This window comes from Hetaerina americana, unplaced genomic scaffold (genome assembly GCF_022747635.1).
Source record: "Hetaerina americana unplaced genomic scaffold, ioHetAmer1.1.p SCAF_5, whole genome shotgun sequence".
Lineage (NCBI taxonomy): Eukaryota > Metazoa > Arthropoda > Insecta > Odonata > Calopterygidae > Hetaerina > Hetaerina americana.
The window spans coordinates 61599922-61625233 of NW_027287095.1; the positions used below are offsets into that span (position 1 = coordinate 61599922).

General features: G+C 41.4%; 1 protein-coding gene and 1 long non-coding RNA gene across 2 annotated transcripts in view; both read left to right on the forward strand.

Annotated features, from left to right (window-relative positions):
* LOC139693553 (uncharacterized) overlaps positions 1–2875 on the forward strand; it is a 163613-nt gene extending 160738 nt beyond the window's left edge. Inside the window, exon 3 of the long non-coding RNA XR_011702060.1 lies at positions 2573–2875. This is a non-coding gene — a long non-coding RNA (uncharacterized lncRNA). The remainder of the gene's footprint in view (positions 1–2572) is intronic.
* A 122-nt stretch (positions 2876–2997) lies between these two features.
* Positions 2998–25312, forward strand: part of pigs (pickled eggs) — a 93090-nt gene continuing 70775 nt past the window's right edge. Inside the window, exons 1-2 of the mRNA XM_071592509.1 lie at positions 2998–3102; positions 13520–13917. Coding sequence (XP_071448610.1) covers positions 2998–3102; positions 13520–13917 — 503 coding nt within the window. The remainder of the gene's footprint in view (positions 3103–13519; positions 13918–25312) is intronic.

Sequence of the window (25312 nt, forward strand, 5' to 3'; positions counted from 1 at the left end):
CTCGCAGTCGCGTTGGTGTCGTATAGATGTATTGGAGAGTGCCTTAATGTAGACGGATTGGAAAGGATGTCGGTCAGCAGTGCTTGGGTGGGACTCGAGGCTGTATCTTAGGGTAAATGCTTGGGGCATTCAACCCCTCCTCCAGCGTCTACTCGGTTAAAATTAAATGAAGACCTTTCCGCCCGAGAACTTTTTATCTCTGTCATTGCTATGGTTTCGGATTAAGTGGTCATCTTGAAGTACTGGTGCTACCTCAAGAGTTTTAAAAATGGAGCATCGATTTAATCCTACTCTTTATTAGTTGTTTGCTACTTTAAAGATCAAAAACCTCTTCATTAGCGAAAATTTTCGATTTTGCTAATGCAAATAATTAGAGTAGCTCGACAAGGAACCAGTTGACTCTCCCTCTACCTTAAGTCACTGAACTCTCTACAAGTAAATAATTATATCCTTATTCAATATTTGTTCACCTTTTTGTATTATATTATTCACTTGTCTGAATTTAGAGTATTTATATTAGCAGTTTGTGGTGATATTTTCATTAAAACTCTTAATTATGGTCGTTGACACGCGATTGAGAAGTGATACCCCCCACGGTAGTACTCGGGAGGTTCATTGGAAAACGGTTCATCTTTAATTGCCCTCGTGTTCACGCTAACTGCGATATAATTGAAATGAAGACTATCCACCGTTTTAAAACCAGTTAAAGTAACTCTTGGAACCCACCTGAGTCATATTATATTGCCATTACTTTCTTCTGTTAATACCTAATGAGAACTATTCTCACGTGTTTTTGTCCGGATAAATTTACATTTGCCTGAAAACAATTGGTAACACCTGGGAGTGTCAGTGTTTTCTATTTTCTTCGTTCCACTGAAGGATTTCTCAGGTTTCTCTCGTGTTTTTTTATGTTGCTAGGGAATCTTTTGTTTCTTGAATGTCCGATTGTTTTCAAGGTACGTAGACTACATTTTACGCTACCAGCATTTCTCCAAAGAGAATGAGGCAGAAAGTAAATCTCTTTTAAGAAATTTTCTCACGACGATTTGACGGTGATGATTACCTTTTACTATTGGGAAATCTTTATATCATTAAATCAGTCATTTATTAAATACTTATCACACGTTAGCACTGGTTTGTGAATGGTTTTCACAAGCTCCGTAAAATATTATTTTCTCAGATTTTAACCATCTATGTATTGCGATCGGATCGACTTGAAATTGTATAAGGTAAACAAGTGATATTCCGTGTATTTTTCAAAGTTTTCTCGTGCTTCTTTAAGTAATTGAAGTAATTAATCTTTCTAATTTCCTCAGTGATTGTTTTTATTTTATCTCAGATTGCTGAAGGTGTAGTGTAAAGAACAAAAAAGCAGAAGTTATCAAATGCTTTACAGTCAATAATCTACTATTGTACGAGCTTTATCCCTCAAGTTGGACTTTCGCATATATATCCTCAACCTCTGGAAACAGAAGTGGTGCAAGAGAACGAGGGTAAACTTGGCCTTCATATTGCAAAGATTGCCATAGGCGGTAGACAACTTGACGCAGCACATTGGAAGAGTTTGCGTCCATGGGTGCATAATTTAAAGGATACTTAGTTTATTTTGCGAAAAGTGTCTTCTGTTTCTACATGCAGAACATGAGTACATATTTTAGTTGAAAAAAATCAGTAATCCCAATATATTTAAGTTATTATTATTAATCGAGTATGCCATATTTTTAACAGCCCCTGGGTCATTTAATCGTATAGTATAACAAGGAATTTTGTCTAAATGTTTTAACTAATCCAGCCCAGACATATCTAATTGTGTATTGGATGTTTTTTTTTCCGTAGACAAATATGTGAATCTTTTACATGTGAATGAAGGTTTTCGTACTGCTCTAATTGATGCATTTTCCTTGTTTATTTGCTGTTTCATATCAATTCTTGTTGTAACTCATTCAGTTCCTTAATACGCTTATGGCCACTGATTCAGTTTAAAGCCTCTCCTGAAATGATGATATGACTCAATTTAAGTGCTTTCAAATAGCTTATATAATATATGTATAAATATATATAATGATATTTCATCTTAAAAATATGAGCTATTTTAAAGCACTTAGATTGATTCATATCGTGACTTCAGTGTATATGTATATATACGTGACTTAAAGTGTGTGTGTGTGTGTGTGTCTCTCTCTCTCTCTCTATATATATATATATATATATATATATATATATATATATATATATATATATATATACACACACACTTAAATTACCTATGGTAGGAGCACACCTGATGCTACGGTATATACGTTTTGAAGAAGATTAGACGCGGATTCACGAGTCTTATTGATGAGGAGAGGGCTTTCTTTGACAGCGATTATCGCTGGATGCATCATTTCATTCTCCCTTCCATTGTATGCAGTGGAGATGAGAATGAATTATAGTCGAGGACTGGCCTAATGAAATCGTACCCGGCCTTTAAGAAATGGCCATCTGCTCCGATCTGGGCCAATCAACCTCCCCACCCGGGACCCGAGAGCGGCGTGATTAATGACGTGCATCCCTTTCCTTCTTTATCCAGGTACCCGAGGAGAAGAGGAGAGCGAGAGAGGACTAACCCTCCGCCGCGCGATGGCCGCGGAGGTAGAGATGGCGCCGCCTTCGGGCGGGGGCCTCGAGTTCGGAGCCCCCCTGCGTCCGCCGTCCATGACCGAACCCCCCCAATCGGAGGACCCGGCGCCTTCGGGGACGGAGGACGAGGACGAGCGGCCCTCTGACACTGCCGAAACCGTCCGCCACGGACCGGTCGAGAGCCGGGAGACTTCCCCGCCACCGGCCTCGCCCCCGTCCCCGCCTCCACCGCCCCCGCCGCCACCCCCGCCGCTCCCGCCGCCCCCGGCCACCCCGCCGGACTCCTCACAGGGCTCCAACCCGGCGCTCACGCCGCTGTTGATCGACCAGCGGTCGTTGAAGCCGTTCAAGTCGAGCGAGGAGTACCTGGAGGCGATGAAGGAGGATCTAGCGGAGTGGCTCAACGGTCTCTATCCCGGCCTGGACATCACGGCGAATGACTTCATGGAAAAACTGGACACGGGGGTCGTCCTCTGCAAGGTACTTACTCCCCACCCTCTTCCTATTACTGTTTTGATCCAATGTGCAAGAAAAGTTAATGCCTGGAATTATTCACCACACCATTTTGAAGCGAAATATTTGAGGTTGAAAAAAAAAGGGCAAATAAAATTAAAAACTAGTCACACTCTCCAGTTGTAGCCAAAGATTAATTTTTTCCTCCGTCGCAATTCATCCATATATGACATTGGCGAAGGGCTGAGTGGTAAATTTTCACTTATGCGAGTGAAAATTCTCTGTGAGAAGAGATTAAAAAACTAAATTTAGTGTGTCAGTGGCACAAATAGCATTCTGTGGTTTGCCTATATTATTGGTTACCTGAAAGCCATTTTACCTCCACTGTCATTTGCAGTTGATCACATTAACGATCTCTTTAAGATCTCTTTGGTGTATATTGTGAAAACGTTTCGAATAGAATGAGATACAAAAACAAGTAATGTAACGATGGTTAAATAGGACGCCAGCCAATAGTTGTAACGATGGTTAAATAGGACGCCAGCCTGATTAGTTGTGAAGTATAAATTATATCTTGTTAAATTACTGCAAAGGGAAAGATTTAGATAATAACAAAGTCAATTTATCAGGATTTTCAATTCCAAGACTTTTACTAGTCACTTGAACGGTGTCTGCCAAATAGTATGATAGTGATGAATTTATCATGCAATATTTCTTCAAAATCTAGGTTAATTTTGAGGTTTAAAAATATCAGCTCAAAATAATAAATTACAGAGGGGTCTGTAGATTTATTGATTAAATTATTTTCGAAATGCATGTCTCTTGTTGAATGATAAACGTAAACCCACGAGTTCCTTTCTTCCAGTGAAAAAATAATGAAATTGGACAGTTTTGACATCCTGCAAATTATGAAATGACTTCTTGTGAGTTTTTTATTTTCGCCTTGGAATCCTTCATTTATCATTTGTCGCTCAGTGTTTATTCATTATTATTAGCTTTCAACCTATTTGGCACGATCCAGAATTTGCCTTTTCCGTAAGGATGTCAATGTGCTCACCCCAGGGCAGAAACACGGTTTCAGGACAAACTTAGCTTTCAGGGAAGGTCTCTGTTTCCTTGTTCGTGGATAATGCATAGCAGACATGGTCTTCGCATCGCAAAACCTGCTAAACAGTAAGGGCGAGTCGTTCACATCCGTAACAGAATTCTCGTCCATGCAACTCTGCTGAAAACACGTTGCAAAATCAATTTGCAATTAGGGCAGTTGGCCGAAGGAAAATTTATTCATAGCTTCTTGTGATGAACAATCGATATGTTAAATAATGACGTCAACTCTTTCAAAGGAGAAGACGTCATTGGTGAACGTGTTGCGAGGGGGATTTTTTATCTTTTGGACACATCCTGGGACAAGGTATCACTTATCATTCGAGATTGTTCCACATATCTAAATGTCAGTATTCAAGTCTTCGAGAAAAAGTCGTAGATGTTCGATAGAACTGCATGGTGTGTAATTTAGTAATGCGAAGGGTGGTAATATTTTTAATTATTCGGCTCCCTATTAAGGTCGGTCTACAGTGATAAGTTGTTTCACGGGGGGGGGGGGGGCAAGCCGCCGCCTCAGTTTACACCACACCAGAGCCCAAGACGGGACTAAAAGCCAGAAAGCGAACACATTTAATACAGGCGAACGAACGTACGAACTAATAATAAAAATATCTGAAGGGCGTATCTTTGAATATATTCGAGTCAAAGGTATCTAAAGTGGCATAGCCGAGCCTCTTGAAACTTCAATTTTTCCATTTTCTTCGTTCAAGAATTGATATCCATTCTGGTTACATGACAATTACTATTAAAAGATGCGATTGGCGTGAAAACACAATTTTTTGCACCGGTAAATTTCCGACTAGTATCGTTTGCTTCCTAAAATGTCTTCTTCTCCTGCGTCATCCCGTCGGTGTTCAATGAGACCTTCCCAGCGAAGTTCATTTACTTCATTACTTTGACAGTTGGTTAAAGTGATAATCGATGCCGTCGTGTTGACTCGTTGACGGAGTACACCCGTCGGAAGTGATCGAATTGGGTTTTCTATTGACTGAGGTGAACTCAGCCGGTGTCATTCGGAAATAAATTCCAAGGGCCTAGCGTGCCCCACTAGATTGCCCAGATAAGAGGTCAAAAGGTTCAGTCCTCGAAAGTGTAGAGAGTCTGTTATTTATCCCGGGATGATTCATAATCTATTGTACATCTGACCTATTCAATATGCCATCCAAATGGTATGCGGAATCGAAAGTGCATAAAGCATTTCCCCTTTAGAGTTTGACCTATATTTTTGGGCGTTTCCCCGATAACACCTTTGGCCACTCGATGAACGTGCCAGATGTTTAGGCGTAATATTTAAAATTTTCCAATCCCATTGTCCAAAAAAAATAACTTTCCGATCCGATTTCAATAGCCTCGGCGATATTTGCATCCTGTTTTTGTTTTCCGTTTCCATGGATGATCTCCTCGCTCTGTTTATTTCACTGAATAGAGTTTCTCATTCGGAGTAATTTATCGGGAATCGTGCTAATGTTGACTTTTGGTACATTAGGACGCGGCAAAATAAAAAAAATAAGTTTAGACTATGGGGCAGAGAGACTGTAGGACCAACCGAAATTCTGCGAACGCTTTGACTGGCTCAGTTCAATTTCGCAGTTTGCCAAGCATCTTTCCATACGGTACGCTTGCAGTATTAATTACAAGTCCTGGGTGACTCAACTTGTGTATAGTGCACACGTAAAGTGATAAATTGGAAAACATGAAAATGTTCAAGCGTGATTTAACGGCCAAGTGAATGTCCGACACTCCATTCTGGTCACGCAGTCTCCTCTGCCTCCAGGTTTAAGCATCGCGTCGTCCATAAATGTCGCCTCTGTGATTTTGGCCATTTTCTCTACACATCTTCACCTCACTGTCATATTCCGTCACGCTAGATCGCTTTCCCTTGAAAATCACGTCACGTTTCCTCTCCACCGCTCATCTTCGTAATAATTTTGCTGGAAACTCTCGCCATTTGGTGATGGTTGAACATAGCTGGACTCTTTCTGCAGAAATCGTAGCCCAAGAAAAATATTCGATACAGTTTGAACTAAGGCTAAAAATCCTCAAAGAGCAACATTTACGGAAGGAAATGAAGTATGTATAAGTTGCCGAAATGCTGATAATATCAGGGCTGGAAGTATGCCTGCGGATAGCTCAGTCTCATCTGCTGCGAGGTCTCGGATAACCAAATCCCTCTCGCTCCCCATTACGGCGGAACAATCCCCCCTATCTGCCCTCTCCCCGCATTAAGTGCATGACATATTTTATGGGCCACAACTTGCGTAGAGCTTCCTTCTGATAAATTCTAGGATGGAAACATTTTAACTGCGTCGGCATTGAATTAATCGCCACCGTCTCCGAACACTTTGCGTAGAAGTTTTGGCTGACGAAAATATTTTCGGATGAAGGACATTGTACTAAATGTATTTATTTTTTTACCTGAACTGAACATTTTCTTGAGCAACTTTTTAAGTTCCTCAGGATGCCTTATCTTCCCCGATTTTTTCATGCAAATGCTACTAAAATTGAGTCTAATTCAGACGTCTTTTGGCAGCGTCATGGGTTATTTCACTAATGAAATGATAGATTAGTGCGCCTATCGCTGTTGACTGCATCAGGGACTTGGTTGTCCGTGATAGCTTCCCAGATTCTCGTGGCGTCGCCCTTATGTGATGCATTTTAACATCGAAAAAGAAAACTCGAGTTGCACGCAATATTCTCATTTTCTCAGCTTTTTCATCTTGTTACTCTGACTTGCGTGTTGATTTACGTTTCAAGGCCAAAGCGTGTTTGAACCGAGTAGAATTTTTGTGAATGGAATATGTTTCGTCCGATAAAAATCGCAAAACAAAAGGTATCTAATCCATCAGAAATGAAATACACACTGCGATACTATACGGAAGCGTGAACATGAAATGTGTAGAAGTTGTGTAAAATGCTAAAAGACATTTCTATTTCAAGTCTGGAAATGGATTTTGCCTTGAAACTTTGGAAAAATCGGATAATCATGAAACAAAAGAACCGTCTTCCGGAGCATGTGTGAAGAATCCCCAAATATCTCGTTATAAGGTTTTTTTCAATTAATATCTTCGCAATCACGCTTGGTAAATTTGAGGTAGTTGGAAAAATAATAGCCTATTCATCTGTTCGGGATACCGATGATCTATTTCGCTACTACGTGTATATTTTGTATATTGCCCTAAAAACATTCGCACGCTGCCTTTTGTAGGTGGCGCAACAGGAGTTTCGACCGGATGGGAGCGAGGCTCTCTGTGCGAAGGCACGCGGAAGCGGAAATAAGATGGGAGATGCGATAAATTCCTTCCTGGCGCACTGTTTTGTGTTTTGAGCCGCGGTACTTTTGTGGAGCAGCATTATGAAGGTTGAATTCGTCCTCGGCGTTTTACGTGCTTCAACTTGCCTCCCGAATCAGAAACTCAAATGGGTTTGGAAAGTTTGACGTTATAAATGAATGAATGCAAGGATCAAAATACAACTCCTTCATTAGCGTCCTTATTTGTTTTTCATTCCCATGCTAAAATGTTTCATATCTTGGATAATCTACAAGTTTACATATCTTGTATGCATAAATTTAAAACGCTGAATCACGAATGCAAGCAGATTTGAGTAATACGAGTAAATTTTTTTCTGTATTCCTCGACACAAGATACTCTCTTATTTCGTAAAAATAAATTCAATGTAGAGCCTTCCGTCACATAACAATAGTATTCCCCGATGTGAAATACGAATCTGTCTCTCTCAAATCCCCCTTGAGCGCAATGGGTACTGAAGACTCCATTTTTTAATCAAAGACATTTAATCAGTGCCCAATCATGTATACCTGTGATTGGATTCGAGAGTGATCCCTTGACTCCATTTGGAAATGTGCTATACTGAAAGGTAATTGATTTTTGTTAACTGGTTCGTCTTGAAAAATAATTAGAATCTGAGGACGATAAAGCTTTTGGATTAGAACCCAACCCTATTGCTCAGTGTATCCCAAACTAAGCGCTGCGATGCCTATCTTGCCTATCCTATCCTCTGCCTGCGATGCGATGTCGCATCCTCCCATAACATAACGGCAGGTTCACCACTGAACCGATTCCTCCCGCCGTCCTGCTTCCCCTCCCCCCAAAGGAACATGTCGGATAGCCGTGGCCAACGGCTAGCAAGGGAAGGGAGCCACGGGTAGTTTTGGAGTCACTGTTTTTATCGAGTCAATCGTGTCCATGCTTTTTTGTGTGCGGGCCGGAAAATATCGGCGGTAAAGATAAAGTCACCTCATATCCGGTAAAGTCATAGCCATAAACTTTTTAAGAAAAACTAATTTTTATGAAAACAAAAAGTATATTATTTTAGCCAAATACAGGCGTAATCAGCAAGTACTTCACCGCATTTACTATAAATACCATAGAAAATTGTAAAATGCTTTCTCGTCTAGAAAAGTAAACCCACATACATAGTATATTGATTCTTGCGAAGTTTTAAAAGCGGAAATAAAATTGCAATTGTCTATTTCATTTGATGAAACATGTTCCATGAGCGGAGTTATTTAATCATACATGTGTATCATATTTTTCTTTTCTATTTAGGTAATTAGTTTAAAGAAGGGTTGTAAATAGTCACTGGCGACGAGAAGTCTCATGTGATTGCATGTATGCCGGGTGAGAAAGTGTTTATATGACACCTATTCACGATGTAAATTGCTTGTGGCATTGGTAAGTTTTTCTAACCCTTGTAATTATCTGAGTTATTCCCTTTCCGCATCTCAGGAATGACAAAGGTCGCGTTGCGACGTCTCATTTCCGCGTGTTCCGTAATATATGCTGGTCACGTCCAGCAGCGCGTAATTACCCTGTGAGACAAGAGATCATCTGTAAGTGGCACCACGCTTTCTCTTATTTTCTTGTACCTCCGCCCCTCAGCACATTACAAATTTCAGGAGTTAGCTGGTGTTGTAATCCGTCAGATGGAAACATTCTATTAATACTCTTCAAGGACTTTCGAAATTCATTTTCATATTAATTTCAGTTTAAGTTCAAATTCTACAGTATGCGTATTTTTATTTCGCTGACGAACTTATGGCAGTCGAAATGGAGTTTTGATAATGTCAGCGTTGTATTGGCATTGTACAAACCTTTTGTTGTTTTTGTTTCTGAAGTGTTAAGGGGCTGAAAAAACCGCAAAATAACTGGGATTAATCGTAATACCTCAGGCTGAAAGGCCTACATATGAGAGTGAGAATTTAAAGATCAGAATACTAGTTTTTTTCCAGTTTTTCGACCGATAACTCTAGGATAATTTATTTCTATATTTACATTTGTTTTTCAAACGTAATCTTGCATCACTTTCATCCGGGAGAAAGGGACATAGTTTTCCACTATTTATAAAGAATGGATCGAGATTTAGTGTTCATGTCGTATAAAAGAGCTTCGAAGGTTTCTGATATAATTCACATCTGTCTATCACGAGTGTATGTATAGTCATTCTATTTTGTACGTAGGTTCATTGGAGTGTTATCTGGAAGGTAAGGAAAGTAGGAAACCCTCTATAGTGCTTCCATCGATATTCAACTCATTCCGTAACCCGGTGTTCAACTCATTCACGTTGTATAATTTTCACTCATAAAAAGCATCAGAACCTACCTGAGCAATCCAGGTCTCATCTTTTTACATAAGTAGCATTAACTGCTTTCCTGGAACTGGCTGAAATTGCTTTGTCAGTCGCTTGCATCCGTCAGATAATAGTGCGTTCGAGTTATCTCTAGATTAATTTATGGGCGTTTCAATAATCTACTGGAGTCAAATCGACACTTCGGGGTTTTCATATTTACGGAGCCATCCCGATAGCCTCTTTCTGCGTCTTGAATTGCTGTGGTAAGCATGATGCCTATCCACCCCTACTGATTTCATACCCTTTTAGAGAATATATTTCCGTTAAAAGAACCATTTTGCTTGCGCCGTCACCCAGCGGGAAAAAAATGAAAAATTGAATATATTTTCGATGGGATCACTCGCCCACAAAATGATTTAATCGATAATTGGAATTCAGTGGTTGATATTACGGTCCGTAATCCAGTGGCGTTCCAATGTTCAGTGAGTATTGATTTTATTTAAATGGAATTCTGTTGATTAAATTTACACTTTTATCGTAATAAAGTATGTATATATATTTATACGCTGACATCAGGGCTTAAGCAGTTTCCTGAATAAAATTTGAAAATATCTCCCTCTCTGATAGTCGCCTGAAGTTGCAAAAAGAAGACGATACATATCGTAGATACGTCATAATATTACCGGACCTTTTTATAATTTTGGCTCAAATCGTTTTTTTTTCCTGTAAGCCTTCAGTACCCATCCAATGAACCGGTTCCATCCCTCAATTTGAAAGTTGGAAAGTTAATTTACTTCCATCTCCCATTGAGTTTGTGCCGCTAATTTTAGTGACAGGATACAAATCTTGTAACGTTTTAATTGAGTGAAGAAAATGGACTATTCCCAGTTGGTCAACTGCGAGAGCGTCTGCTGGATGACTTATGAATCGGATAAAAAACTGAATATAGTCAAAGCAATACTATCAAGGTACTAAAGTTCACGTCGTCAATATGCCGCTTAGTCTTTGGTGTTCTGCAAAAACGTCAATATAACCTCTTCATTTGTTATTTCGAAAATTGAGAAGTAGGATTGAATACGTGAATACCGTACGTGACTTAGCTGAAAAATGTTATTAACGTGTTACTCCTTTTCTTTTTGATGTTGTATATTTTTAGAAGCAGGTATTGTTTTACTCTTTTAGAGTTTGGGATGTTTTGTTGATAAAATTCGCAATGCTAAAGCAGTGCGAAAAATAACTGGTGAACTTTAAGGGCGGATAAGGGATAGAGTTACACAGTAATTAGTTAGTTAGCAGTTGCTACTAGTCAAAAATGTAAATAAGGTTGATGGCAATGTGATAGCGGGTATAGAGAAGGGTGAAGGAGAAACATGAAGGATAAGCTAGAGTTTTTGCGAGTTATTAATGGATTAAGAAGATGGGTTAAGGGAGGGAATTTCATTTTTGTGATTTCGGTGTTTGTTGTACATGTGAATGTGTTCCATATTTTTGTTTTTCCTAAATGAGTTAGTTCATGAAACGGTGTTGGGTTTTGCAGGTAGACATAACTAATGCTCCAGTTTTTTTTCAGGATGCGAATATTTTTGTATATATTTGCGTTCCGTAACACCTCATCAATATCGATCGTTCGTTAATTCAAATGCTTTCGTCGGCGGATGGGTAAATATTTTATTTTATATTCAGTAAATATTTCGTTTTGTTATGTCATGCCTTAATATTTAATTTTTTATGTGTTCATGAAGCCGTATTCCCGTGTAATCTCCCCGTTTATTCCTAGTGGCGTCATTGTCTTATTCTGGCGGCAACTACTTTATGTACAGAGCGTTCTTATCAAATTTCACTAAAAGTAAGAAATCAACTGTTGATTTTAGTATTGACATAAGTGTGTCTTGCAGAAAACTTGGTGATATAAATCCATCGAACTTCAAATGTTATCACTGAATGATTCACGAACCAAATCGTGAACTGTTCCTTAAGTTAATATTGCCACCGGTTATGGCAACAGGCTTTAGATTGTTCAGATAAAATTATTATATGCCTCATTGCCATTTTTTTTCTAATAGATTTGGCAGTTATTGAACATATTTTAAGGCTCACCGCGAATTGAACTGATAAGAACAAAATAGTATTAAGCACAGGTGATGATGATTTGTGTAACTTAAAGTGTATGCTATATACTTTATTCTGGAATGCTCGCCACCTACCCAGTAATTGCTTATACATTCAGTCATATCCAAGTTTGCTTTTTTGATGAAAGTTTTCCTTGAGAAATCTTCTCCATGCTCAAGCCAACATAAATAACAACAAGTGGAATAAATGTTTTATTCATACATAGGAACAAAAGAGGGAGGTAGAAATCAGTGCATATTATCGCTGCAATGCATATTATCTACGATACAGTGCTAATGGTGAAATTATTAAAAAATAATCCGGGAATTTAGAAACTAGTAAATAATTAAAATATCAATCAACGTATTGAGGCTGTCTCAGGGCGCATAAATGATGCTGATAATTGATTTCGAACTTAATGAAATATCATTAAAATTGCACCTGTTAACAAATTAATCGCGATGCCTTAAAAAAAATTCGCTTGCCGCTTAATGACTTCTTTGTTCGATAAATTGTTTTTTCAATTGCCCCAGTGTACCCATTTCAGATGATCTAGTGAGAAATTACAACATCCATAGGTGCAAGATTCGGTGAAAACAAATTACAACTAAAGAAATTTGCGGGATTTCTGGTTAATCCAAAGGGTCAAGAAACAGACGTAAATGGTTTCTCTAATACCTCAATTAAAAAGCTGATTTTCTACGTGGTCCAACCCGTTATTATAAATAAATGCTCAATCAAATTCACCTTCCGAGACTCTCAAAGCAATATAAAACATCAGTCAATCAGGAATGAAGGTGCGGATATTGAAAGGGGTCAAGTCGATAAATGAGATGTTTGCTTTACCCAGTCACCACAGTATTATCTGGTAGAGGAAACACCTCCCTGCTAGCCCAAAGGTCGTGGGTACGAATCGTGATTGGGGATTGTTCAGTCCCAGAAAATCTGACGAACATTAAAAACTGTTGCCAGGAGCTCGAATTTCACATGGTCAAGTTATTCAAAGTTTAAAGCCAATTTAAAAGCCCATAGTAATTTCTGACTTCCACAAGTCACCACAGTTGCTATCATTATCATGCTTTGACGGAATATTGCATTAGCATAAATCTGTTGAATCACAGTGTTCAAGTGTACAGTATACTTGTATAGCTATATTTCAGTAAAAATGTGATTTCGGATGCTACAGTTAGGAGTGCATTTAAAGGATCTCTGAAACGACCAAATCGAATGGTAGCTTTGAGAACGGACCCCAGAAGTGTACCAGGTAATACATATCCGTCATATACGTATCACTAAGATGGGCTCAATTGAAATAAATATCCAATGAACTGAATTTTGTCCCTGATAGTGAAGATTTCTTTTAAATTTCTAATGGCTTAGGCTTGCAGTCCGGAGAGAGGTGGCCTTAGGGATCTGGATTCGAATCCCGATGATAGTTATGGACAGCCCCAGCTTCACTCCAGATTAGATTTTCCTGATAAACCGCAGGAGAGGTTGCTGGTCCCCCACTTTGATGTGTTTAAATTTAGCAAGCCCCAGAACTTGTAATAAGTTTCCTTGCCTGTGAAACCTATCTAAATGTTTATAGTCGTAAATATTGGTGTTTTAATCCAAATGTCTATCTCTTTCTCTACCCCTTAAGCACGCGAATAACGTGAGGGAGGCTGCCGAGGAATGGGTGGCTCGGCGCCAGGCGCGGAGGATGCAGCTCTCGGGGATGACCGCGTCGGCCACCGTCACCAACGGTGGTGGCCTCAACGGGTGCCGCATCGGGGGCGTGGCCTACCGACCGGACGTCAAGCCCGGCACCTTCTTCGCCCGCGACAACGTGTCCAACTTCATCGCGTGGTGCCGTCACCAGCTGGGGGTGCTCGAGTGCCTGCTCTTCGAGACGGACGACCTCATCTTGAGGAAGAACACCCGCCACGTGGTCCTCTGCCTACTCGAGGTGGCGAGAAGGGGTGCGCGCTTCGGGATGCCGGCCCCCCTGCTGGTGCAGTTCGAGAGGGAGATCGAGCGGGAGATTGCAGCGGAGACGAGGTGCGTATGCCCACGCGCCCCCTCAAGTTGCAGGCGGTTACACACATTTCCACGGACACACACGCAAGCGCGCGCAGAAAATAATATGGTATATACTATACGGCCCTTCGGTCGACCGCGTTTCGGTCACCTCCGTCACGCTCTGGCTCGCCCCCAACTCCACGTCGACCGCATTATCGATGGCTTTCAGATAAGTGTTTGCGGTGCGGATCGAGTTTTGTGTGACGCTGGAATCAATTTCCTGGAAGAGATGTGGGAGCTTCGGTGCTGGTTGGCGTCCACCAGGGTCGCGTAATAGTGCCGCCTGTTTCTCTGCCCACGGGGTTTTAAATGAGCGCGGCGCGCAATGCCCACGCGCTCCGTGCGCATTCACGAGTGGAATCCTCGAGAAACTTGGAATATCTTTTTGGTAATCAATAATAAAAATGAAATGCATAAAAGTAAAAAAAAATGTTGCACATTGTAGCTAAATGGATCAATTGCTCAGGAAATGAAAGTCTACTATTTGGAAATAGATATGGTTAATGATTCTCCAGGATTACATTTCCCTATCGAGGGAAGGAGAAAGAGAGATCAGTAATTTTTAAATTTAAAAATGGTATTAAAAGGGTAAAAAGCTGCTGCAGTAAACCGATTCCATAGTCGTGTACCGCAGGGTATCTCACTGTGAGCGCCAGTGGCATAGTACGGACACTAATGTGCCAGTGCGATGGTACAGTGTTCTTACGGAGAGCCCGTAATCGTTTCCTAGCGAAGGGACGATTGTGAATCACTATTCTTAATCATGCTCGGGTTTTAGTGAGAGGAGCATTTCAATTTTGGGCCACTATCAAATAGCAACCTCTATTTATATATCATATCTTCAAGGGAATGGCAAGGTGGACACCAGGTTTCTCTTCTTCCTCTATCCTCGTTTCAGCTCCTTTTAGATGGCCACTTGAGTTATCTCTCGAAGATAGGTTGTCTTCTTAATCACTCTCCGGTTGTTATGTGACAGAGAGAGGAACATCCTGTGCGCCACCGAAGGCATATTAAATCAAAAATGAAATCCTGTGGCGTCTGAATAGGTAACTGATCGTTAATGGAGAAAATAATTGATAATCTTGAATTAACGTGTGATTAATAATTTCTAAATTTCTCGGAGAAATATTCTGTCGATTTCAAAATGTGCATACGTTAACTGGGATACAATTTCTTTCTTTGCAAAGAAGACATTTTTTTATGATTGCTGCTGGAATAACATAGGTGCTGTTGCATTCATTATGCTGAAAAAGACAACCGCGGGGCTGAAGCGTCCCCACCTTATTTACGTGAGCTCTCTTTTGATTTTTAAACCAAGGGTAACATTCCGTGGATACCATCCATTCTCCCGTCGTATTGGAAAGCGTATTGTCCCTAGGCATCACCGCGGGATTTTAACGCACAGGGCCGGAATGCCTTCGTCGTTTGAGCGAATACCTACTCGTAAGAAATCCCCTCTCTTGGCTGGGATGACAACCTCTCTCGGCCCTCCCCCACCCTTCCCCCTGTCCCCTCCGTGCGTGAGTTTACCGCGAGCATTTAACCCTTCACTCCCTCCTTCCCCCCCCGGACGTCTCACGCTTTTTTTCTCTCATCTCCTCGTCTCTTTCTTTCATCCTCCTCCGTGCTTTTTGTGATGCATATTCTCAACGCTGTCACTTCCACCTCGGCTCCCAGTCCTCTGTCCCACGAGACTGCTCCCCCCCGTTTTCCTTGTCTCTATCCCCCCTACCCTCACCTGCCTTAATCCCCTGTCATCCCAACTACCCGGCCCTCCTCGTCACAAATGTCGCGCAGAACCTTCTTGAGTAACTTTCTCAGCACTCTCGAGAACGCATGCGGACGCAAGGCACCCTCTCCCACCTTCCGTCGCCATGCAATTTACTCGGCCGGCTAGCCCGGCGACTTCGCCTCCATTACTCGCACCGGAGAAAAATTTTTGACGGTGTCATAATTCACGCTCGCACACACGCGCACGCTGTCTTCCATCCTTTTGGTGACGCGTGAAATCCGTCCGCCGGGACAGGGTGTCCAAGTGCGCGCGCGTTATTAAAAGAAAATAATGAGAGAGAGAGACCGGTCTCCAAGAAGTCAACGTAATATTTTTGGTGAGAGTACCCACGTGTGCGGAGTGACGTTTGCACGTCTGCATCATGAGCTTCGAGACGCCCACTTTGGTTCGCAGACTGGTATTGTTTGGGTAACGGCCATTACTATTATTAATTTGTACGGGGTTATGAACTGTTAATAGGATGCGCTAATGTGGAAAAATTCTCTCCCTTAAAAATTGTGGGATTATTTTTGAGTCGTGGTCATGTTGCGATGGTAGAAGGTGAGAGGAATGAACGAGTATTTAAATTTAATGGCTTAGCGGTTATGAGTTGTCCGTAAAAGGACGCACTAATGTCGAAAAATTCTTTCTATTAAATATTTTTGGATTTAATGTGGCCTTGATTTTGTTGCGATGGCGGATTGTTGAGGAGGGAAGAACGAGTATTTAAATTTAATGGCGTGGGAGCCCCTTTCCTTCATCTTTTACGGTTGAACTAATCTTCTGAGAGAAACGGAGGTGATAATTATTCCCTCAGAAATAAACTCGAGTGCCTCAGACCTCCAGAGAATACATAGAACGGAACGCGTCCTGGGAAAGTGAAGGCGATCCAATCGCAGTTTTTGTAATACAGGACTGTAACTCCAGAGCAGCTCATTTCTTCTTGTCATGAGTTTTTGGCAATCCTGTCGTCTCTTTTCTTGAACCTATACGTAATATATTCTTGACATGATCATGACTTGTTATAGTTCTGATCTATAATCAAAATTAGTTTAAAAGTTTCAGGTGAGAGCTAACTGGTTTTTCTGTAGTCTTCGTTTTTTCTCTCCCGTTTCTTTCCGCTTCCATTTCACTTTTCCCGCACTTGCACGGTTTTCCGTAGCTGCCCTTGATTTTCGGCTCGTTTTGTCTCATTTCATTTCTGCTGCGAAGGTTTTCGCGGTGGTTTGCAGTTTAATTCAAAAGATTTTCGGGTTGCTCACTCGTTGATTCACCTCGCTGAATCTCAAATTTCCCACTCCCCAGTCGGTTTTCAGTCGACCCTCCGAAATGGTCCTGAAGATGCCGACTGGAATGCCTTCCCTTCCGATTTCATAAAAGGACCATTCAGCGTAGTGGCAATAAAAAACGCATTAAATCGATTACGGGCGATGAAGGAGCAATCAAAAGGAGAAACCGATAAATTTAGCCGTAGGAACATCCGTAATTGATCCTTGAAAGGCCGAGTCAACAGTTGATCTTGATATTTTTGGTGCTGGTGGTGGACTGGTAGGTTTAATTATGATGTAAAGAATGAGAAGACGTTGCGAATGAGAGTTACTTTTGAATATTCCTAAAAAAAAACATGAAGTGATCGGATCCTCTCTCAATACTTTTATGAACTTATAAAAAAATCCATCCCTGAGTAAAGACTCAAAATAGCGACCATAGGATTAGTAGGAAGAGTGTTTTCTGCCCACCAGCTAGGATAGTACATGCCTAAGTTATTAGTAAAAAAAACAGTTTTTCAACCAATTCAGACGTTTGTAATAATGGATACTAGGACTTCCAATAAGAACTGTTGTCTATCATTCGTAGACTGGAAGTTGGGGATGGGAACTTAAACATTTTCAAACCGAGTTTTAAATGTTTCCTTGGAATTTGCACGCTACGTGTACTGAACATATTGCTTTCAGTAAATGCAGGGGTGGTCCTCATAATCAGTCAAGGAACTGCTCTCGTCGAATCCACCCCCTCCCCCTAGGAGTGTGGGCGTCACTTACTCGAGGCCGTTTGTCTTAGGGGATCTCCCACGCCGCCCGCCCGCCTGCTTATTCCGTCTACGGCAGTCCCACGTCAGGTCTGGCAATCAACAATTCAACACGCGGAAATTTCGGGAAACTTGGCCGGCGCATAATCCGTGGTCGGGCGTTTTTAAAAGGTCCCCTCCCCTCTCAGATTTGATCGATGCTAAGTGGCGGCGAGGCTAAATCCGTTCCGCCTGGGGAACGAAACTCGAAAAGGAACGTCGAGGACATCCCACCCGCCTGCGACCCCTCCCTCCCTCGAGTGCATTTGCGGTGACCGTTTCATCACGAGGACCTTTTTTTTTAATTCCTCATTTTTTTATTTCCTCTCCTCCCTCCGTTTGCGTCGCGAACATGGAATATTTCTAGGAGTTAAAACCGATCCATTGTGCGGACGACTCCCTCTTCCCCCAAGCTCTCCTGAAGTCGTCCCACGTGTATCCCCTCCCTCATCCACCTCCCCCCCCTTCTCGCTTCTTTCCCTGCCGGTATTATTTCTCTCCCTCGGATGTCCTGTCGTCCACCACTTGCAACTCCCCACTGCACACATACACACACACACACACCTGCTTCACTCGTCCGTTTGCACGCTCTTCTCATAATAGAACTTCCGACAGCGTGACTTCCACGGCATACCGTTATGTCCACGCACGCGCTCAGAACGCCCTCGCAAGAGTCCGTGGGTTGGGTTGGCGGAGGCGGGTCGAACTGTGCGTGTTTGTGTGTGTTTGAGAGAGTGGGGCGGGGGGATGAGGGGGGGGAAAGAACCGCGAGGTACCAAGGTTGGAGTCGGGGTCGGAACATGAGCCGCCGCGTCGACCCCCCGAGTCGCGAATCTGCCGGGGAACTCCGTGCCGTATCCCCATCGCCCCAGACGGTCCCGCGTCCGAAGCGAAGAGCGAGAGGGCTCTTGTACGGTGAAACCCGTCGGGTAATTCCCTGGGAAGAAGTCGGTCGAGTCCGGAACCTCGATTGCCCGCCACGTTCTTCCTTTTTCGTCTGAGGAGAAGAAGAGTGAATATCATCGAGAACGTTCCTCGAGAGATAGGTTAGTTGGGCACATCGTTACACGTAGTAAACAATATCACTGATGTTGTAAACATTATCCTCGCAGATTTCGGTGATTCGATTTAGCAGGCCCCCGGATCCACGGCAGTCGGATCCACGCTCAACCGACGTATCTCTTAAGAAAAAAAATGGAAACGTTTCATTGGACGGTGGTTCGCGTCGTATAAATGATCGATATACTATAATGTGAATAAACCGTCGTGTTTAAAATACGACACGTCATAGTCAGTATTTTAATCCTGAAATTGGTTTACTTCAATCCTATATTCCTCTCTATTTAGTGTCAATTCCATCACCTTTTGATAGATTTTCTGTTTTACTTCCTTCTAAATTTGTCGTATTCGTCGTACTTGTCTCTTGGTCTTCCTGGCGGCATCTTTCCTACTCTATGTTTCTAAGTGCAACGCACATGTTTTTTCGTGATATATTAAATTATAATGGCTGATTTCAGTCAGATTTAATCGAATTTCTTGATGCTAACTGTCAGTTTTCAAAATTCATAGGGATAACATAACTCCAATCCTCCCGAGATACAGGAAAAATGTAGAAAGTGTAGAAAAACCTCACCACTTACCCAAATGGCCCAAAACATATGCTCACTAAATATCAAACTTCTAACAAAGGAAAAAATACGAGGGTAATCCGGAAAGTAGTACCCGTTCGTGAAATAAAGACACAAAAGTAAATATTAACAAACATAAAAAATTTTATTTGAAAGAGGATACTTTAAACTACTTCTCAACATAATCTCCAAGCAAATTAAGGCATTTGTCATAACGTGTGACAAGTTTCTGTATTCCTGCTGCATAGTCCTTCGCCGCCAGCTCATTGAGATACGCGAGGGACCCATCTTGCACAAATTTTTGCATAATGCAGATGGTGTTTAACAATTTCATGAACAATTGTTCGAGAAACATTGGGAAAATGCTCACAGATGTCATCAATTGTGACGCGCCGATCGTTCCTCACGAATTCGTCAACTGAGCTCACCAGTTGGTCTGTAATGACAGACGGTCTCCCCGAACGCTCATCGTCGTGTGTGTTCCCCCTCCCCATGTTGAAGTTGCGACACCACCGCCGAACAGACGACTCGTCCATTACATTGTCTCCATACACCTCCTTTAATTGGCGATGAATATCACATGGGCGAACGTTTCTTGCATTGAGGAATTTAATCACTGCCCTCACTTCACAACTGGCGGCGTTCTCAATTTTTTTAAACATTGTAAACAATCACAGAAACAACACAGGCAATGCTAGCGTCACGCAACTTGGCTCAGAGAAGGCAGACAAGCCACTGAAGCTATCTGACCTCGTCCAGCGGCTACTCGCGTCGTCAGCACTTCATGCGGCACGAACGGGTACTACTTTCCGGATGACCCTCGTATATGATTTAAAATATTTCCTGGGTCAGGCTTTGATTTGATCATTCGATTGGTAGCATGGATTAGTCAGTATTTACGTCAATCGGCCACATGTTTTTTTTTGCATGTGATGTCAAAACCGGGTTGATCGGAACATGTGCTGTAATGTATAGTATAACCTTTCTGACGGCACATTTCAAAAGGTGAAGAAATTTCACCTTTATGTACATGCCAGAACCCGCTCATTCTCTCTACCAATCTGTCGTTTAAGATTTCGTGAGTGATTAAGACGGTTGCAAATCACTGCGGCGGCCTTAACTGAATGACTGAAACAGTAGTCGTGAGGATTAATAATTTTTCTTTCCATGTTTTAGCAGACGACGGCACGATATGTGTTTCTAGCGGAGGTTACTTGAGTTCCTCATTTATTTCGTCCTAAGATCCTTAATGTCTCCTGCCATGGAAAATTCCAGTCCTCGGATATGATACACGAGTAAAAATCCGTACTCTCATACAGTTTATGCAGAAACATTCAATTCGAACCTTTTCTTGTACAATTATCCGGCTTTTAAGTAATAGAGTATCAAGAAAACTATTCCCAAAGTGGAATTTTGTGCCATGCTAAATAAATAGGGTAGTTTCGAATACTGAATAAAATTGTTGGTTGAAATGCAATATTAGTCACAGAGTGATTGACTTTTAACCTCTGGATTTTGGTTTAATTTAAAAAGTATCAACTTCATGTGTTTAAAAAAGTCTTGATTTATACTTATCGCATTCTTATTCTTCACTAGAGAGAAATAAAGGCCAACCAGTGTGATTTTATCGTCACCATGTAGTAATTTCCTCTGATTTCCTATGAGGAGATCTGCCATCACTCACTGTAACGGAAATGCATCAGCATAGCACCGTGGAGGCCTTAAAAAATAATTCAAAAGGTCGCTCTTTTTATTATTCAACGCACTCCCCATGGACACACATTTTAAATCCATTTTATTTAGAATAGTCATTTACTTCTGACCAAAGGATGTTCAAAAATCGAGTTTGAAATATCATTGAATTATTTTTGTGAACTCAGGTTGGGATACCCACGGATTACGAGAGTTTCACTTTCTGCCATTGTCTGGTTTATAGCCGAAAATATAAGCATGAGTATGGCCGTATTAATTTTTATTTTTATTTTGGAATGGAAAGAGAAAGCGTGATTTTCAAAAGGATTACTGCCTGTCTCGTGGGTCCGAAAACCGGGTCCATTCCTGTCCAAAGGTGGTATCTGACAACGCGTAGTATATATGACCCCTATGAGTTCCCTTGAGCGGTGAGTGACGGGACTGACTCGAGGAAGCATTTGCCCTCGACGCGGGAAGCCTTGCGTCTCCAACAGCGCCATAGTGAAAATAAAATAAAGAAGCGCGACCAAAAAAACATACGACAACAGTCTAGTTTCGGATAAAAAGATTTGGACGTGGTCTTCGCTCAATTCCGAGGGCGGAGATGACGCAAGAATTATGTGGACGGGTCCGACTGCGTCCTTTTTATTGTTTTCTCTTGTTGGAGCGGATCAGGCTTGAAAAAGGGTGATCGGAGATACCACGTCGGTCGGAGGAGGAAGAGTGAAATGGGGCAGAAATTTCCGAATCCTTAAACAAGCCTTTTGTGACGAACTTATTTTTCGACCCGTGCAGATCTTGTGCGTAAAACAAATACTTCATCTCAAGTTTTCCTCGGTAATACTTAGTTTGTTACGGTGAAAATTGATATCACTGTGGTGATAGTACGATAGTTCGTACACCTGTGTGTGGAAATTCTCTGTGAAAAACTGATTTGATCCGCCCGATGTCGAGCATCGGATGTGGATATCGTTGGTCAAGTGCTTTAACAAGTGATTCTTGCAAGCCATCATAATGCATGGCGAATTTAGGACCTAAAATACTCTCAACCATTGCCCAATTCACGGTCATGTCTCATAAATGATTTGGACGGATCTCCAAAGATGATTGAATTGACTAAACACTTATTGTGACCGCGTATCGTGTTCTGTTTTGGTGCATCCTTCGGACTTACTACGAACCATAATGTAACGCCGAATTGATGTAGGAAAAGGATAAGAATTTATGTGTGGAATAAATTGAAATCAGATGAAAAGCATGGAATTGAAAATTGAAATTAAATTAAGTTAATTTTATAGCGTGAAATCAATTTTTCCATGTTACTTTCTGAGAATAAAAATTTTCTGGTCATCCTTAATCCCATTACCCTTGTATATTTGCCATAGGAGGCTAAATACGCCGACAATTGTGGACAGCGTTCGTGATCTTTCTATTTGGAAGAATTGGGCATGAACCAGAAATGATAAATTCTCAGTATTTAGAAAACGGTTCCAAATGAGGGGCTAAGTTTCAGTGACCACTGTCGCAAGTTGAACACATATCGAAGGCCAGTAGTTTTCTAGTACGGTTTTGCGCCTTGATAGGGGTTTAAAGTTTAGGTTACGTAGGAATGGATGCACAGAAACTTGGCGACATCACTGGCCTGCTCTAACTGTAAGACGATTTCAGTTTAAAGTTTAATGTCCCACCGTTCAATTGGCATCATTCACCTTCAATACGATATATCCCCCTAACCTCACATCGGAGTCTGGCAGGTGATGTTATGATATCACCTCTAAATAATCATGTAATTGTCAGGGTTACGATTTTCTTCGATAAAATATTTAAAATAAAAGGTTAAAGGCTGACGACTACCTGGTAAAAGATTAACGTATGTTTCGAGATTTAACCGTGGTTTTTCGAAGTGCAAATTTCGTTTGGGAAAACGTACGAAAAAGGAACTATGTACTAATTTTTGTATATACAATTGACATCATTATAGTCTAGTTAAGTTATCTCATCCGGATGTTCCAATGTGCCTGTAGAGGGTGGAGTCTTCATAATTACGCCACTGCCAAACGTAAATTCTCGTGCTTTATATCTTCGTTAATGTTTAGTTTGGCATACTCATTTCGTGAGCTCCCTTCCTAGTTAACCGAATGTCTTCGTGAAACTTCGCGTTATGAGTGTTTCAATTTTTTTATATTTGTTGAATTTCCTTCAAACTTCTCAGTTTCCGTGATTACAACTTCTTGTACGTGATACCTCGCATTTTTCATCATCTTTTATGTGTGGCCTGACTAACGCGAATTCCAGTTTTCTCCCCCCTCCCCCTATGAAAATTTACGAGTTGCGACGGTCTTCTTTCATAACGAACGACGCAAACCTCACTCTTACGTTTTGCTCGTTTGAGCGCGAAGGGGAAATAAATATCCACTGGCCTCCCCATGCATCGACTCTGTGCTCGGTCCGAAGCGTGCTCGCTCACCTCCTCGCCCTTTCGAGCGCTCCTCCCTCCGGAGTCTAGATAGGCGAAGAAGCTGCAGCGACGGCGAAAAGGAATTGAATAAGTTGTGCGAACTTAAGATATATCGACAGAATTTCAAAATGTTTTTGATGAATATGTTTTCGTTATAAAAAATGTTGATTTAATTTCGATATTTTGCTGTTTACTGGTAGGATATGAAAAATTTTAAGGATACGATAGCAATAAGCAATATGGTGATGATGTTCACGATCGAAACAATACAAACAATTTTGTTGATATCCGCTCACAATGAAGAAAGGGATACGGCAATTTTTCTTGTGACGACAAAGGAGGTGGTATCCGTTATATCCCCTTGTCGTCAACAGACAATATTTTTATGTTATATATAGACTGTATATTACAAACGGTTGCTATAATACGTTATATCCAATACGATACCGATTTTATTGGTATACGCGTCATTTACGTCAAGACTAATATATGAACGCCATCTCGGAATTTTACGACGGTCGATACTGGAAAATGAATATAGCACAAGCCTGACAAGAAAATCTAAGATCCCTCGCGTTTCAAAATCTAGGTGCAGCCTCCGCACTATTTCCTTGCCAGGAGAAACTTTCCTCAGCTGCCCATTAGAATTCGCGGTCGCTCTTCGTCGGAATAGTTCCGAGGAAAGTGGGAAAGGAAGCTTCTAGCGAAATAGTTCCCAGGGGATTCCTAGAATATTTCCCATACACCCCATATGTCCCTCAACTATTTCGTACGTGTGATTTCGGCAATATAGCAATAATAGATCGCATTAAGACGTTACTTTGGTTTCGAGATGTGGTGGCGGGATTATTATCATTGTTTCAAGTCATGCCGCAACCGCGGCGGATTTTCGAGATCGATATTTTTTTGTTCAATGGATTCAGGCAAGAGTAGATCATGCCTATTCAATTCGTTTATTGCCTTGACCCCGCTGTTATATTATTGTGTCCTTTATGCGATAGCGTGGGTAAACCGCATACCTATACCCATTGAAAAGCAGCCAAAAGTTTCATGTTACCTGAATTGCAAGCCGGTGTTTTATTCTGGTTTGATAGGCTAGGTTAGAGCTCTCGCATCGTGCGAAGCCCTACTGCGAGTGAAGCTCAACCAATTGTCCACACCTCTTATGGTTTCTCAGGAAAGGTAGGCACACACAGAATCGCACTGCTTGAGATTTTCTGTGAGGGTTATGGATTCGAACCCGGTGCTTCTGGCCACAAGTGCAGCCATTTGGAAAGTTGAACTGCAAGCTTTATTTTATCTTCTGAAAGTTTTATAAATGTTTGTCATAAGACTTAAAAAGTAGGTTTTAAAGTGACGCCCCCAGCGTGGGAGGCATAGAGAGATTGCTGAGAGCGGATTCTATAAATGTGAACGAAATTCATTTAAAAATAATTTTTAAATATTTTATAGCTTGGCCTTAAGTTCATAAACAGTGTCTAAATGATGGTATCCAAAGTCATCACTCGGAATTGAATCGGAGAAGTAACGGTTGGGTGGTCAGTACAAGATCGGCTGTCACACCTCATCGGTCGTGTAAAATTATGCGTCTAGGTTTTTAGCAGCTGTAAACTGCGTACACCTAGTTTCAAAGAAACTGCGGGAGATACCGCAACAGTAACTTTTAACGGAGTCATCCGCTAGAATGATTTTTACACTCTGAAATTGTTGCATTGATATGCCTATACCTACTTTGACCAAATATTTGAGTATGGGAG